This window comes from Mesoplodon bidens (genome assembly GCF_964165515.1).
Source record: "Mesoplodon bidens genome assembly, chromosome: X".
Taxonomy (NCBI): domain Eukaryota; kingdom Metazoa; phylum Chordata; class Mammalia; order Artiodactyla; family Ziphiidae; genus Mesoplodon; species Mesoplodon bidens.
Genome location: NC_138163.1, coordinates 43,848,004 through 43,865,686, shown reverse-complemented (window position 1 = coordinate 43,865,686; position 17,683 = coordinate 43,848,004). Strand labels below are relative to the sequence as shown.

At 36.9% G+C, this 17,683-nt stretch overlaps 1 protein-coding gene across 1 annotated transcript in view; it reads left to right on the top strand.

Annotated features, from left to right (window-relative positions):
* Positions 1-17,683, top strand: part of ALG13 (ALG13 UDP-N-acetylglucosaminyltransferase subunit) — a 79,944-nt gene that overhangs the window by 45,662 nt on the left and 16,599 nt on the right. Inside the window, 3 exon segments of the mRNA XM_081221376.1 lie at positions 7,682-7,753; positions 9,029-9,197; positions 17,110-17,283. Coding sequence (XP_081077502.1) covers positions 7,682-7,753; positions 9,029-9,197; positions 17,110-17,283 — 415 coding nt within the window.

Here is a 17,683-nt window from a genome sequence, read left to right as displayed (position 1 = left end):
ACCTTGCTCAACTCTGCCAGCAGTAATCAAAACACAAAACTAACATTCTGTTTTCCAAACCTCTTCCCTTAAGAGCTACAAATTCATAATCTCCTTCTCAAGTTAGGTTTTTGTTACATCAGCACCCGGATTTTAGTTACCAATTACTGTTTTGGTCAAGCTAGGTTACGCTGCAACAACAGTCCACCAAAATCTCAGCGGCTCAACACAGCTGTTCTTGCTAATGTTATAGGTCCAGTGCAGATTGGTAGCAGGCCTTTGTTCATCAGAGTCACTCAGGAATCCAGGCTGCTGGACATGTACTTTCACAGTCACCTTGGCAGAGCTGAAGATAGGGAAATTAAACACTGGCTCTCAATATTTCTGCTCATATTTCATTGTCCAAACAAGTCACGTGCCAATACCTAATTCGATGAGGCCAGGAAGAGCAACCTACCCATGTACCTAGGAGGAGAGCTGGAATATTTGTGAGGAAGTTGAATGACTACCCTCTATTCTCTGTGATTAATCTTAACTTTGATAGCTTCATGTACTGAATTTTTGTTTTTACTGTTTAGGCAGTACATCTTAGGAAGGTGATGAAAACTGTGATATATAATTCTCTTCCCATTATTTCTCCTTCCCTTCCTTTGCCCCTGCTAGAGAAATAGTTTTTTCCTCTCACTCTGTCATTACTCTTCTCATATCACATGCTTTTACACCATTTCTTGAAATAGCCACCCAAGTTGAAAGAGCAAGTAAAAATCTCGCCTTCAGGGATGACAGGAGTAGACACTTCCTTTCTGTCCCTTTAATTTCACTTTTCACGTGTTCCTTTTTGTTCTGAACTTACTTTATCATACATCCCCAGTAGGTTTCAATCTCTTCATGACGTGCTCCACTCCCATTCTCCAGTCACCAAGTAAGTTTTCTAAGTGATTTTTTCACAGCATTCTGAGGGGAGAAGACCAATGCAGGACTTAAAGATTTCCAGGTACAGAACCTTCTAAGAAACCATGAACATTTTTTCTTCTTAATTCCATGCCCAACTCTCACCTAAATCCTTCTCTAGAATTGTTTAGAATTCACACTGGGCCTTCTGAGCCAGGGCTAAAGTTTGCTCTTTGGCCGGTACTTGGGCTGTACTTGAACACAGACTTTCGAAACATGCACTCTTAGGTCCATGTTAAGTTGGCCTTGTCTTTCTTTTTTTTTTAATTTTTTAATTAGTTTCTGCTTTCTAACAAAGTGAATCAGTCATACATATACATCTGTTCCCACATCCCTTCCCTCATGCATCTCCCTTCCTCCCACCCTCCCGATCCCACCCCTCCAGGTGGTCACAAAGCACTGAGCTGATCTCCCTGTGCTCTGTGGCTGCTTCCCACTATCTATCTACCTTACGTTTGGTAGTGTATATATGTCCATGCCTCTCTTTCGCTTTGTCACAGCTTACCCTTCCCCCTCCCCATATCCTCAAGTCCATTCTCAAGTAGGTCTGTGTCTTTATTCCCGTTTTGCCCCTAGGTCCTTCATGACTTTTTTTTTTTTTTTAAATTCCGTATATATGTGTTAGCATACGGTATTTGTCTTTCTCTTTCTGACTTACTTCACTCTGTATGACAGACTCTAGGTCTATCCACCTCATTACAAATAGCTCAGTTTCGTTTCTTTTTATGGCTGAGTAATATTCCATTGTATATATGTGCCACATCTTCTTTATCCATTCATCCGATGATGGACACTTAGGTTGTTTCCAGCTCCGGGCTATTGTGAATAGAGCTGCAATGAACATTTTGGTACATGTCTCTTTTGGAATTATGGTTTTCTCAGGGTATATGCCTAGTAGTGGGATTGCTGGGTCATATGGTAGTTCTATTTTTAGTTTTTTAAGGAACCTCCATACTGTTCTCCATACTGGCTGTACCAATTCACATTCCCACCAGCAGTGCAAGAGTGTTCCCTTTTTTCCACACCCTCTCCAGCATTTATTGTTTCTAGATTTCTTGATGATGGCCATTCTGACTGGTGTGAGATGATATCTCATTGTAGTTTTGATTTGCATTTCTCTAATGATTAATGATGTTGAGCATTCTTTCATGTGTTTCTTGGCAGTCTCTATATCTTCTTTGGAGAAATGCCTATTTAAGTCTTCTGCCCATTTTTGGATTGGGTTGTTTGTTTTTTTGCTATTGAGCTGCATGAGCTGTTTATAAATTTTGGAGATTAATCCTTTGTCAGTTGCTTCATTTGCAAATATTTTCTCCCATTCTGAGGGTTGTCTTTTGGGCTTGTTTATGGTTTCCTTTGCTGTGCAAAAGCTTTGAAGTTTCATTAGGTCCCATTTGTTTATCTTTGTTTTTATTTCCATTTCTCTAGGAGGTGGGTCCAAAAGGATCTTGCTGTGATTTATGTCATAGAGTGTTCTACCTATGTTTTCCTCTAAGAGTTTGATAGTTTCTGGCCTTACATTTAGGTCTTTAATCCATTTTGAGCTTATTTTTGTGTATGGTGTTAGGGAATGATCTAATCTCAAACTTTTACATGTCCCTGTCCAGTTTTCCCAGCACCACTTATTGAAGAGGCTGTCCTTTCTCCACTGTACATTCCTGCCTCCTTTATCAAAGATAAGTTGGCCATATGTGCGTGGGTTTATCTCTGGGCTTTCTATCCTGATCCACTGATCTATCTTTCTGTTTTTATGCCAGTACCAGACTGTCTTAATTACTGTAGCTTTGTAGTATAGTCTGAAGTCAGGGAGCCTGATTCCTCCAGCTCCGTTTTTCGTTCTCAAGATTGCTTTGGCTATTCGGGGTCTTTTGTTTTTCCAAACAAATTTTGAAATTTTTTGTTCTAGTTCTGTGAAAAATGCCAGTGGTAGTTTGATAGGGATTGCATTGAATCTGTAGATTGCTTTGGGTAGTAGAGTCATTTTCACAATATTGATTCTTCCAATCCAGGAGCATGGTATATCTCTCCATCTATTTGTATCATCTTTAATTTCTTTCATCAGTGTCTTATAATTTTCTGCATACAGGTCTTTTGTCTCCTTAGGTAGGTTTGTTCCTAGATATTTTATTCTTTTTGTTGCAATGGTAAATGGGAGTGTTTTCTTGATTTCATTTTCAGATTTTTCATCATTAGTGTACAGGAATGCCAGAGATTTCTGTACATTAATTTTGTATCCTGCTACTTTACCAAATTCATTGATTAGTTCTAGTAGTTTTTCGGTAGCATCTTTAGGATTCTCTATGTATAGTATCATGTCATCTGCAAACAGTGACAGCTTTACTTCTTCTTTTCCAATTTGGATTCCTTTTATTTCCTTTTCTTCTCTGATTGCTGTGGCTAAAACTTCCAAAACTATGTTGAATAAGAGTGGTGAGAGTGGGCAGCCTTGTCTTGTTCCTGATCTTAGTGGAAATGGTTTCAGTTTTTCACCATTGAGGACAATGTTGGCTGTGGGTTTGTCATATATGGCCTTTATGATGTTGAGGAAAGTTCCCTCTATGCCTACTTTCTGCAGGGTTTTTTATCATAAATGGGTGTTGAATTTTGTCGAAAGCTTTCTCTGCATCTATTGAGATGATCATATGGTTTTTCTCCTTCAACTTGTTAATATGGTGTATCACATTGATTGATTTGCGTATATTGAAGAATCCTTGCATTCCTGGAATAAACCCCACTTGATCATTGTGTATGATCCTTTTAATGTGCTGTTGGATTCTGTTCGCTAGTATTTTGTTGAGGATTTTTACATCTATGTTCATCAGTGATATTGGCCTGTAGTTTTCTTTCTTTGTGACATCCTTGCCTGGTTTTGGTATCAAGGTGATGGTGGCCTCGTAGAATGAGTTTGGGAGTGTTCCTTCCTCTGATATTGTTTGGAAGAGTTTGAGAAGGATGGGTGTTAGCTCTTCTCTAAATGTTTGATAGAATTCGCCTGTGAAGCCATCTGGTCCTGGGCTTTTGTTTGATGGAAGATTTTTAATCACAGTTTCAATTTCAGTGCTTGTGATTGGTCTGTTCATATTTTCTATTTCTTCCTGAGTCAGTCTTGGCAGGTTGTGCATTTCTAAGAATTTGTCCATCTCTTCCAGGTTGTCCATTTTATGGGCATAGAGTTGCTTGTAGTAATCTCTCATGATCTTTTGTATTTCTGCAGAGTCAGTTGTTACTTCTCCTTTTTCATTTCTAATTCTATTGATTTGAGTCTTCTCCCTTCTTTTCTTGATGAGTCTGGCTAATGGTTTATCAATTTTGTTTATCTTCTCAAAGAACCAGCTTTTAGTTTTATTGATCTTTGCTATCGTTTCCTTCATTTCTTTTTCATTTATTTCTGAGTTGATTTTTATGATTTCTTTCCTTCTGCTAACTTTGGGGTGTTTTTGTTCTTCTTTCTCTAATTGCTTTAGGTGCAAGGTTAGGTTGTTTATTCGAGATGTTTCCTGTTTCTTAAGGTGGGATTGTATTGCTATAAACTTCCCTCTTAGAACTGCTTTTGCTGCATCCCATAGGTTTTGGGTCGTCGTGTCTCCATTGTCATTTGTTTCTAGGTATTTTTTAATTTCCTCTTTGATTTCTTCAGTGATCACTTCGTTATTAAGTAGTGTATTGTTTAGCCTCCATGTGTTTGTATTTTTTACAGCTCTTTTCCTGTAATTGATATCTAGTCTCATAGCATTGTGGTCAGAAAAGACACTTGATACAATTTCAATTTTCTTAAATTTACCAAGGCTTGATTTGTGACCCAAGATATGATCTATCCTGGAGAATGTTCCATGAGCACTTGAGAAAAATGTGTATTCTGTTGTTTTTGGATGGAATGTCCTATAAATATCAATTAAGTCCATCTTGTTTAATGTATCATTTAAAGCTTGTGTTTCCTTATTTATTTTCATTTTGGAAGATCTGTCCATTGGTGAAAGTGGGGTGTTAAAGTCCCCTACTATGATTGTGTTACTGTCGATTTCTCCTTTTATGGCTGTTAGTATTTGCCTTATGTATTGAGGTGCTCCTATGTTGGGTGCATAAATATTTACAATTGTTATATCTTCTTCTTGGATCGATCCCTTGATCATTATGTAGTGTCCTTCTTTGTCTCTTCTAGTAGTCTTTATTTTAAAGTCTATTTTGTCTGATATGAGAATTGCTACTCCAGCTTTCTTTTGGTTTCCATTTGCATGGAATATCTTTTTCCATCCCCTTACTTTCAGGCTGTATGCATCTCTAGGTCTGAAGTGGGTCTCTTGTAGACAGCATATATATGGGTCTTGTTTTTGTATCCATTCAGCCAATCTGTGTCTTTTGGTGGGAGCATTTAGTCCATTTACATTTAAGGTAATTATCGATATGTATGTTCCTATTCCCATTTTCTTAATTGTTTTGGGTTCGTTATTGTAGGTCTTTTCCTTCTGTTGTGTTTCTTGCCTAGAGAAGTTCCTTTAGCATTTGTTGTAAAGCTGGTTTGGTGGTGCTGAACTCTCTCAGCTTTTGCTTGTCTGTAAAGGTTTTAATTTCTCCATCAAATCTGAATGAGATCCTTGCTGGGTAGAGTAATCTTGGTTGCAGGTTTTTCTCCTTCATCACTTTAATTATGTCCTGCCACTCCCTTCTGGCTTGTAGAGTTTCTGCTGAGAGATCAGCTGTTATCCTGATGGGGATTCCCTTGTGTGTTATTTGTTGTTTTTGCCTTGCTGCTTTTAATATGATTTCTTTGTGTTTAATTTTTGACAGTTTGATTAATATGTGTCTTGGCGTATTTCTCCTTGGATTTATTCTGTATGGGACTCTCTGTGCCTCCTGGACTTGATTAACTATTTCCTTTCCCATATTAGGGAAGTTTTCAACTATAATCTCTTCAAATATTTTCTCAGTCCCTTTCTTTTTCTCTTCTTCTTCTGGAACCCCTATAATTCGAATGTTGGTGCGTTTAATGTTGTCCCAGAGGTTTCTGAGACTGTCCTCTGTTCTTTTCATTCTTTTTTCTTTATTTTGCTCTGCAGCAGTTATTTCCACTATTTTATCTTCCACCTCACTTATCCGTTCTTCTGCCTCAGTTATTCTGCTATTGATCCCATCTAGAGTATTTTTTATTTCATGTATTGTGTTTTTAATCGATGCTTGATTCATCTTTAGTTCTTCTAGGTCCTTGTTAACTGTTTCTTGCATTTTGTCTATTCTATTTCCAAGATTTTGGATCTGGGAAATAGAATCTTGGATCATCTTTACCATCATTATTCTGAATTCTTTTTCAGGTAGACTGCCTATTACATCTTCATTTGTTAGGTCTGGTGGGTTTTTATCTTGTTCCTTCTCCTGCTGTGTGTTTTTCTGTCTTCTCATTTTGCTTATGTTACTGTGTTTGGGGTCTCCTTTTTGCAGGCTGCAGGTTCGTAGTTCCCGTTGTTTTTGGTGTCTGTCCCCAGTGGCTAAGGTTGGTTTAGTGGGTTTTGTAGGCTTCCTGGTGGAAGGTACTAGTGCCTGTGTTGTGATGGATGAGGCTGGATCTTGTCTTTCTGGTGGGCAGCTCCACGTCTGGTGGTGTCCAACTGCCACTTTTGAAGACCCTGGTTTCTTGCCTCAGTTTAGTCCTACGGCGTAGGCGGCGGCGTAGTCTCGCGCCCTTGGCCTTGTCTTTGTCCCAATGTGGTTCCTCTTGTTTCCTGTGATTACTTCCCCTGATTTCCTCTGTGTCCTTATTACCAACTTCTGCTGCTAGTTTATTTTTCTGTCATGACAGTCTGTCATGCATAATTCTGAGCCTTTTAAAATCATTGTTACTAAAGTTGGCTAACCTGCTGTAAAATACATAGATATGTGTATGGTCAAATTTTTATCATGGCCTCATAATTAAGTGTAAAACTGAAATACATTTATTTGCTTTTGTAAAATATTTTTCAAACCCTGATGTTATCTTTCACGGTAGTCTTTTTTTTAAGTCAGTAATACAAATTAATCAAGTTCCTATGAATAAATGCATTTTTATTTCCTACCTGTTTAGGGAGTACTGCAAATGTTTAATTGTCACTTAACAATTTTCAGTTATCAGTTATAATAGTTTAACTGACTATATAGATTTTTTTTCTGTGCCACATATGTACCACTTTTAAGTAGTAAATGATCCTTTATTGCTATATTTTAAAAGCAGTTGTATTAGGAAGAACTTTGTAAATAAATACTTAAAACTCAAAAAAAATTAAAACAAAATCATTGTTACTTTCACAAAGACAAGGTCTTGAGCCAAAGGGGAATGGTGTTTGGATTATACTACATCCTGCTTAGGTAGGATGCAGCTGACCAGCCAGTTATCCACCCTTGTCCCAAGCTGTTCCTTTAGATGGAATGCTTTCTTTTAGCAACACTGTTGCTGGCCCTACTGATTTTGAGGTTTTTAAGGCAACAGAGGACACTGAGAAAGTGTTTAAATTACAATTCTCCATTACATTTTAGTATCTACATTGGGACTAGAGTTGGATATGATCAGGATTTCTGTAGATAGGAAATAGAACAGTCACCTAAGTCAGGCACTAGAGTGATACCTTTTGGAGCATTATCATAGTAGTCACCTCCAAATTTGAATACTTTGAGGACAGATCACTTTCACTTATCTTTAGGAGATGTTGAAACAAAGCAGATCTTTTATTGATGTATTGTTTAATTTCTTGATTTCCCCTTATTTGTACTTCTGTATTCATTAAAGTCTCTTCAGGATAGAAGACCATGTTCTGTGTCTCCTCATGATACAGTTACCTCATTCAACTACCCCCAGAAGGTAATCTTTATAGTTTTATTTTGCAGTCAGTTGCAGTGGCCTAAACAGCAGAAAATGAATTTTTTCTTTTTGTTCTCTTTGCCCTTCATCATACTTCAAAGAAGCTGCTTATATTCTTATGTTAAGTGTTATTGTACTTCCTGGTGCCTGGCACAGTAATTAGTAAATTTATTAACAAATTGATGGAGCATCTACTCTGTTCCAGACACTGTTCTGTGTGCTGGCATTGGACTACTCAGTCTACTCTGAACCTCTTATATAATGAGTGAGTTAATATAAATTACCTCTCAAGTCTGTGCCATTTCTTGAAACTTAAAATGTAAAGCTTTCTTATAGAAGGGAAGCTGGCATCAGAAAGGTAGCTGAAACCGCAGGAGTAAATAAGATCATCCTGGAAAAAGGAAGAGATTGAGAACAGCATCTAGAACAGAGCCTGTGCATCACCATTTAGAAAATGCGTAGAGAAGGAATAGCCAAGGAGGGAGGAAAAGCAGGAGAGTGTATTATTATGGAAGCCCCAGGAAGAGAATGTTTCAAGGAATAGTCAAGTGTCAGTTGCTGCCAAGCGTCAAGCAACATAAGGACTAACAAGAGTCTACTATGATTTGTTGCCATGGAGACCACTGTGACTTTGAATACAGTTTCTGAGAACCAGAGAGGGTAGCAGCCATATTGCAGTGGGTAATAAGAAAATGGAGACTACAGTGAGGACAGGGTGTTCATGAAGAAGAATCTGTTACCATTTATTGAACATCTTTCTGTGCACAGCCCTGTATTGGGTGCTGTGGCCTAATCAGAAAAACAAAGTGCAGTCTCAAGAAGTTTAAAAAAAAAATGCAAAGAACATTTTCTGTTTGTTTTTTTTTTAAGTGTGTGTGGGGAAACATATATGCATGTAAAAATAAATATGTACTATAAATTTCTGGATAGTATTCAGGAAACCCAGAGGTTACTTGTTTGTGGAGAGAGGAACTAGGCAGATGGAGGACAGGGGTTAGAGGAAACTTTTCATTGTATACAATTTTATACTTAGTTTTTGAATCATATTAATGTATTACCTTTCCAGAAAAATATTAAAATAAAAAAGTAAAGCTCTCAAAGTCATCTGGGGTCTTCTAAAAGAAATAACCTTCCTATATTAGGTTTACATAAATATTGGCTTCTTGGTATTTTAGTTATTAGAATACTATTTCCTGAAGTTTAGGATCAGATAAGAGACTAATATTGTTTGTGAAACCAAACTTAAGAGTTCTAAACTTTCTTCCACACTTACAGGTGGTGATGGTAAATTCTGCAGCAGTTGCAGCTTCCTGTGCAAATATTATTCCAGCTCCAGTCTTGCCTAACTGTGCAGCAGCTAATCAAGCTAGTAGTACCACTTCAGTTTCCTCACAGAATGCTATACAGCCTCTATTTGTATCTCCGCCTACACAAGGCAGGCCAGGTAGGTTATTAGTGGTTCCTTACTTTGGAAGCCTCTTTTTCTATTCATGAACATGCCCATACAACAATTCTAGTGATTAGATAAGATTACTTTAATCTCCAGTATTAAATTTCAATTTTTTTTTCTTGAAAATTTGGCTTTGGTATGATTTCATAGCTATTGTTTTGCTAACCCCATTGAAAATTTAGAGGACTTGTACTAGTTTCTTAAACTTCAAGTTAAGTTTTATTATACAGAAATTAAGGTAAAGGGATTTCACACTGCACAGACTTAATTCCTGAAAAATCTGGCTCTAGAATTTAAGAGATCCAGGTTAGAATCTTGGTTTTACAACTTACTAGCTATGTAATTTTGGACAAATTATTGAACCTTTCTTATCTGTGAGCTTGGAGGTACTGATAGTACCAATTTATGAAGTGGTTGTGAAATTCCACTGAGTTAATATGATTTAAAATTTTCAGCAGAATTCTGGGAAAGTGGTGACAACAACAGCATAGCTTTTCAGTCTGCGTCCCCAAATAAAAATGGAAATAGCAAAACCAAAACCCATGGGACAATGTTTAACAACAAAACTAGGTGACAAGGTCTCCCCATGAACCCCAAAATTTAAGGAGGTATGGACAAACCATCAGTCACAAGACCTGCATGCTGTCAGGGTCAATGTGGGAGCAATAAGATGGAAGCATCGGGGATGTTGTCTGATGGACCTGAGAACAGAAGAACCCCAAAAGAGCTAATAAGAATTCACTGGACAGTGGGGCAGCCAATTTGGAAGGAACAGCTAAGACTGGGAAGGGATTTGACCTCTCCAATACTAGGTGAGTGCTTTGGGTACATGGTAAAGGGACTAAAGGGCTTGGAACAGTTTCGCCCCTAAGAATTCTGAAAAGTGACCTGGCAGGGCTACCTTTTAGGATAATGTTCCTCACTGGGTAGAAACTGCTGGGAGTGGAATCAAAATTGATGAGGATATGGAAAGAGCAGGTCCAAACTAAAGCTGAGAGAACAGAGCCAAGGAATCCTAGAAAGCAGTCATGTTTTTAAACACTACAAAAACAATAGAGATCCCTAAGAAGTTAGAAAAGCTTTCTTGTATTCCGTCTCGTTCTAGAGTTCATGAAAAATAATTTCACATAAAAATGAATGTATATGTATAGCTGATGCACTTTGTTATAAAGCAGAAACTAATACACCATTGTAAAGCAATTGCTCTCCAGTAAAGATGTTAAAAAAATGAATGAAAGAGAAGCACTAAGGTTGCATACAAAGGTAAGTTTTAAGAGGAAAACAGAATAGTATCCCTGTTAGACAGTAAAAGCATGTCAGTATGTGCACACTAAACAGAACTTAAACTAAACCAACAACTATTTCAAAATGAGGTAAAGACATTAATAAAATAACACAAAATGTTAAAAAATAACAAATCCGGATTAGAAAAACTCAGATGAGGTGACAGAACTCAGGAAAGCATTAGAAATGGAAGAAAGTTATTTTGGTAATGAAGACTAAACTATAAAGAACATGACCAAGTATGTACAACAGATAATGCTTTAAGAGAAAGATGTAAGAAAAGGGGGAAATCTAAAATGAAAAAAACGAAGAGAAAGATTCAGAAGTGTGACATATTGAAGTTAGGCAAAGGATATCCAACACTGATAGAAGTTCCTGAAGAAGAAAAACAAAGTAAGGGAAAAGAATAAATACTAAAAGCTGTAATTCAGAAAATTTTCCTGAAATTAAAAAACTTCAAAACTACATACTGAAACAGCGCTCTGCAGAATATTGAGCCAGAGCAACCAACACCAGGATATTCTACTAAAACAACTGGACTTTAAAGAAGAAGAGCCTATGGAGTATAAAGGAAATAAAATGATAATCATCAAACTTTGACAGCAATGCTTCATGCTACAAGAAAATGGAGTAACATTTAAGATAATGAAAGGATATGTGAACCAAAGATTTTATATCCAGCCAAACATTTTCAGGCTTAAAGGGTAATGTATAAGAATTCAGAGAATATTATTGCATGAGCCCTTCTTGAAGAATCTAATAAAGATACGCTGTCAAGTAAGGTAATTGCTAGCCACGTATGACACTTTAAATTTTAATTAATTACAGTTAAGTAAAATAAGTCTTCAGTTGCTCAGTCACACTAACCACATGCCAGGTGCTCAAAGCCACATGTGGCTAGTGGCTACTGTATTGGGCAGCACAGATACAGAATATTTTGCCATCACAGAAAGTTGTATTGGAGGGACAGAGTGTATTGGAGAATGATTTTGACTTTTAGACCACCAAAACAATAAAAGACATCAGCTTAAGACCTAATTGTAAGTATTAAATATATACTTAACACAAAATGAGGGCTGAGAGGTTGATAATATACTATGTAAAGCCTTATATTTGAACAATATAGGTACAGTATAGCTATTTTTAAAAATGGGAGAATTGAGAAACCATGTGCCAAGCATTTTTTAATGCTTTCAGTAAACACATCAGATTCTTTTATCTAGATACTTAGATTGTTATTCAGAGACTATAATGTTGGCTAAAACAAATGAGTATGGGATATTCCAGTTTTATCCCTCTGTGTCCTTGCAAACCGGGATCTTAGTATGGAAGAAAGGTAATACACATGTACTAAAAGAGGCTAAGGAGAAACTTTTATGGTATCACATTTGAATTGGAAGTATCAATATGAACTTGAGGTATTTTATCTTTAAATTTGTGTATTTCCTAGCTCTGTCCACTGAAAAGGCCTAGAAACAATGAGTATCTTTAGCACTCAGTTTGTGACATTGAAATGCTGCTTCTCACTTAAACAGAAACAAACAGCTTTATGGAGAAATTTGTGGTTCCAGGTCTGGGCAGGAAATGTTCAAGATTAACCTGGATCATCTTGTCATGCTAGATAGCAAGGAAGCTATCAGCGAGTACTGGGGGTCATGTCAAAAGGACTCAGGAACCATCTTGAAGAGGTTCCCACTGGCCAAAGATGGAACAGTTTGAGCTTCAACAATGATAATTGCAATAGATTGGAACATGTCAAATATATTTAAAAGTTCCTGATGATATTTAAAAAATTTCTTCCCTTGGGATTAACAACTATCTATCTATCTATCTATCTAAACAACTATACATAAAAGATTAAAAAACAAGGATTTACTGTATAGCACAGGGAACTGTAATCAATATCTAATAATAACATATAATGGAAAATAATCTGAAAAGAATACATAACTGAAAAAAGAATTGGTTCTCTTAAGAGGATGTTAGGAAACCAGTTTACGTTCTTGAAAACGGGACAGTAAAGTGAAAGAATCAAGTATTTATCCTGCCTTTCTTATATGAACTATAATACGGGGTAACCAAATAGTAGATGAGGGGAAATATTTCTATATATTAGTATTCTAATCAGTGAAAAAGAAGTGGCAGAATGTAATCATTTTGCAGTCGTTACTGAACGGATGCATATTGAACAGCAATAGCTGCTAAGATTGCAAAGATAGTGAGACATTACCTATAGACTACCAAAGGAATCAATCCTGAGTCTGATCTGGTCTTCTGGATCTAGCTGCCTATTTGCAGGAAATACAAGAACATATTGAAATGCAGCATAAGTATGTAATCAGCAAAATCCAGACTGGGAAACTCAACAGGTCAAGGGGTCTTCAAAAGACAAATTGAAAGGAAATGACAGGGATGGAGAAAGGACCTATAGATTAAAAGAGGTTCAAGATACAGTTTTTAAAAAACTTTGTAGGGGTGCACATTTGGGTGACAAAACACTTAAAACTACAAAGACGTGATTACTATGAAAGTCAGGATAATGGTTGATTATGGTGGGGGTAAGAGGGTGGTGATTGTGATGGAGTGCATGGAAGTTTTCTGAAATGGCTGGCAAAGTTTTCTTTCTTAACCTGGATAGTGTCCACCTGAAAATAATTAGTTTGATTTGTTTTCTGTATCTGTTTTATTTATAATGTAAAAAATAAGTACTTAGCCACTGTGCCTGGAACAAAACATGCAATATATGTTCATTAATGACCACAGGAATTCTTCATTGGAAATGTTAATGTAGATACTGGTTTTACTACTCAGTGCTAATTGTAGGGGAACATGTTGGCTGTCTGCTTCCAGCAGATGTCTGAGCTTAAAAAAATAAGTGACAGGTGAAATCAAGCATTGTAATACCCCATTTATGTAGAATCATTGAAAGCTTACCCTTTAAATGCCAGATTTATGTTGTTTTGTAGATACTTCTAAAAATATATACGGCCTTCATTTTACTTTTTGTTGAGCCACTTGTGAACCTCAACTATAACTCTAATAGGTAATGGCTGCTTTTTAGTTGCTCTTTGTCATTCCTGTCCTCTAGATAAAACTCAAGTTTCTCATTGTTATTCATGTGTCTGTCTGGCAGCCCCATCCCATCCTCCTTTAAGTCACTTCCTATCTGCCAGGTAACTAGATGCCATGATTGCTTTTATTATGATTGTCTTCATAGGCATTAAATCCTGTTAACTGAGTTTTTTGGTAACTGTTTCCAAGTCTTTTGCCAGGGCCAGAACAGGTGACTTACTTGCTCTGGGTACAAAATTTAAGAGAGTGTCAAAAAAAAAAACCCACAGTGATCAAGATAAATAATACTTTAATGCACTATTAAAAAAACAAAACTAATGCAAAAAAAGAATCCATGATAAACAAAGTATCAAAGTTTTTTTAAAAGATAGGAACTGTGGGCCAGGCTTAGGGTGAGGTGAGTGAGGCACTCACTCTTGTGATCATGCAAGTGCAAGCTTGGATCCTGTCTTTTAGAATTTTGGTATTTTATTCATCATGAATTTTTTTTTTGCTTTAATTTGGTGGCCCTTTAAATTTTGCACCTCACTGCACTTTAGTACTGGCCCTGCCCTTTGGTCTCTAGAGAAGCTGAGTCTTACTATGTATATTCATGTTCTTTTCTGAAATGTCCTGAAGCAGACTGTAGGTGCATGGACAAGGAAATAAGCTTTTTGAATGAATTTCATTGGTTTCCATTCACTTTTAGAAAAGTTTGCTTCCATTGTTCTGGATCCATCCCTTGAACTATACCTGGTAAGCCTATAGAGCCCTGTTAAGTCTGCGAATTAGATGCTCATGCATCTCTAGAGCAACTGAAAGTTTTAAAAGCTTTTTCTTATGGAACGTATTATAATATGCATTTTAAAAGAAAGTTGAGTTCAATTAGTAAATAATGGCTATATTTCCCTGTGCTGTACAATATCCTTGTTGCTTATTTTATACATAGTAGTTTGTATCTCTTAATCCCCTACCCCTTTTTTGCCCCTCTTCACTCTCCCCACTGGTAACCAACCACTAGTTTGTTCTCTATATCTGAATCTGTTTCTGTTTTTTTATAATCATTTGTTTTATTTTTTAGATTCCACATATAAGTGATAATGTAGAGCATTGGTCCCCAACGTTTTTGGCACCGGGGACCCGTTTCACGGAAGACAGTTTTTCCACAGACGGGGGTGAGGGTAGGGGGTGCTTCAGGCAGTAACGCGAGCGATGGGGAGCGATGGGGAGCAGCAGATGAAGCTTCACTCGCTCACCCGCCACTCACCTCCTGCTGTAGCCCGGTTCCTAACAGGCCGTGACCGGATGGGGACCCCTGATGTAGGGTATCTGTCTTTGTCTGACTTATTTCATTTTTCACTTAGTTTAGATCTGTGATTCTCAGCTGGAGGAGAATTTGCCCCTTAGGAAACATTTGACAATGTCTGCAGACATTTTCAGTGGTCCTACAACTTGGCAGGGGAGAGCTACTGGCATCTAATAAGTTGAGGCCAGGGATGATGCTAAAACAGCCTCCACAACAAAGAATTATTGCGCCCAATATGTTAATCATGCCAAATGAAACCGGAGGTTTCTCCTAGATACTAATATGTTACCAGTTATATGTATTGTAAATATTTTCTCTCACTTTATTGATATTTTCATTTTTTCTGTGGTACCTTTTGATGAAGAGAAATTCTTAATTTTAATGTAATTTAAGTTATCAAAAAAAAAGAAAAAGTTGAGTTCAAAGTAACCTCCAAATTTCTTCCGTCCTTGATTCTCTCAGGCCCAGGAGAACTTACTTAGCTACCTCTATGTCTAGTAGTTGGTTTTTACCTTGTAATCATAATCACATTCTACTATTTTTAGCTAATTGAACTTATTCCAGTTGTTTTTGAAAAAAATGGTGTGATTTGAGTGCTAGTTTAAAAGGAATAAGAGTGTGGCTTTGTTGAAACCATTATTTTATAGAAAACAAATCCATGAATCTTTAGAGCATTTGGAGATGTTCTAAAAATTAAATCCTCTTCTAAAACGGTAAAAATGGAGATTTCTACATGCATGACAAAACTCCAAAACTCGAAAGTTATTTGAGCAAATTTTTTAAATTTACTGTTTAATTTAGATACAGTAAAATTTATTTTTTTGGTGCCCTGTTCTATGAGTTATAACAATGCATAGCATTGTGTATCTACCACCACAATCAAGAGAACAGTCTCATCACCCCAAAAGAGTTGGTTATCAAGTTTTAAATCACCCTAAGATTTAGATTTCCTATTACTATTAGCCTGTAGTTGTATAAAGGGTATAAATAAATGTGTTGTTAGTGAATGAAAGCAATGTGGATTACTTCTAATACTTGGCCTTAAATTCCTCTTGCTAAATTACCAGAATAACAAATTCAGCTTGTGTGGACTGTTCTTTTACTAAACTAAGTGTTCTAAAACTCCAAATTTAAACCTTTATTGAACAATGAGCCCAAACTTTCTATACTTCTCAGGGGTAAAATTATAATGCAGGCAACACAGTGATAAAATTTAGTACTGGAATTTCTAAGTCAGCTAAAATGTTCAATTAAACTTGAAGGGTTGTATCAAACAATTTAACAAATTTATGTAACATAGTATGTATATGTGGAGATAATTTATTTTCACTAGGTTGGAACCACATTGCTGCCTTTATCATCATAGAGGAATGTATTGATATTTAAACATAATTGTATTTGAATTTCTTATGTCAAAAACTGTGAAACTCCTAAGTGACTGTGGTTTTTAAACTATAGTAACAGTTATAGAAATTTAAAGGGATAAGATAGTTCATCTAGCCTGTCTGTTTTAGATTCTGTAGGTCCTTAGAAATGAAACTGTTATGATTTAGAGTTCTCTATATTCCTCTGATGCTACCAAGTAGAAACCTTCAAGGATTGCTTAAATCTGTAATCAGTGCAATTTAGTCTCTCTTATTAGCTTCTACATCTTGTGGTTTGGCAGATGGCTGAAAACATCCTTAACTTTGTATTAAGCTAAGTAAAAATTTTGCTTTAGTAGTATTTATTTATGTACATGTTAGCTGATGTTCAAAATCTTGGTAGTCAAGCCTCTGTAGTTTCCAGGGTTTTTTCCTTTTAATATCAAGTAATTTCCTTAACTCAAAATAACTTGTAATGAACTCCTACTTTTCAACTGGCATGTATGTCTAAAAGAATATGTGCAATTTACCTTCTAAGTTTTTTTTTTTTTTTTTTTTGCGGTATGCGGGCCTCTCACTGCTGTGGCCTCTCCCGCTGCAGAGCACAGGCTCCGGATGCGCAGGCTCAGCGGCCATGGCTCACGGGCCCAGCCGCTCCACGGCATGTGGGATCTTCCCAGACCGGGGCACGAACCCGTGTCCCCTGCATTGGCAGGCTGACTCTCAACCACTGCGCCACCAGGGAAGCCCTAAGTTTTTGTTTTTAAGTCAAACCATAAGACTCAGAGTTGCTTGACCATATTGGGAACACAAAATAAATAGAGGATGAGCTACTGCTTCTAAGATGTTACAGCTGTACATTGCTACTTTGTTTTGTTTCTTTTTTTGGTGATTGCTTCAGCATCCTATCCATACCTGGCTGCTCCTATTCCTGCTGCTGCTGCCTCTCTACCACCTCCACCTACTCCACCACCACCTCCTCCTCCTCCTCCTCTTGAGGTGACAGACGCTTCAAACTTACCACCACTACCTCCCCCTTATTCCTGTGATCCACATGGCAGTGATCTGCCTCAAGGTACGTAGATTTTGAGACTTGGGTGAGGGTTATTTAGGTCTGTTTTTTTTTTTTGGTTTTTTAATTTTAAATTTTAGAGCATATCTCTCTTTGGTTGACCAATGAGGGTAGGGTGGTGGACCAAATGGAAATTGACTTGAGAGCATAATGCTAGGTAAATGACTAAGGAAAGAAGGAATCGAAAGCTGAGAATATCTTCTCCATAATCAAGAAGTGTATGGTTGAGCTGACTCACACTGCTTTTCTAAAGTAGCTACATGTCTGCCCTGAAGAAGATTCTCAACTGGATATCTGCTCTCAATTATTTCTCTTGAAAAGCAGGAGTTGATAACACAATTTTCTCCATTTCTTTTATTTAATGCCTACCATAAGTGCATGAAATTGTTGCATTCTTGATATT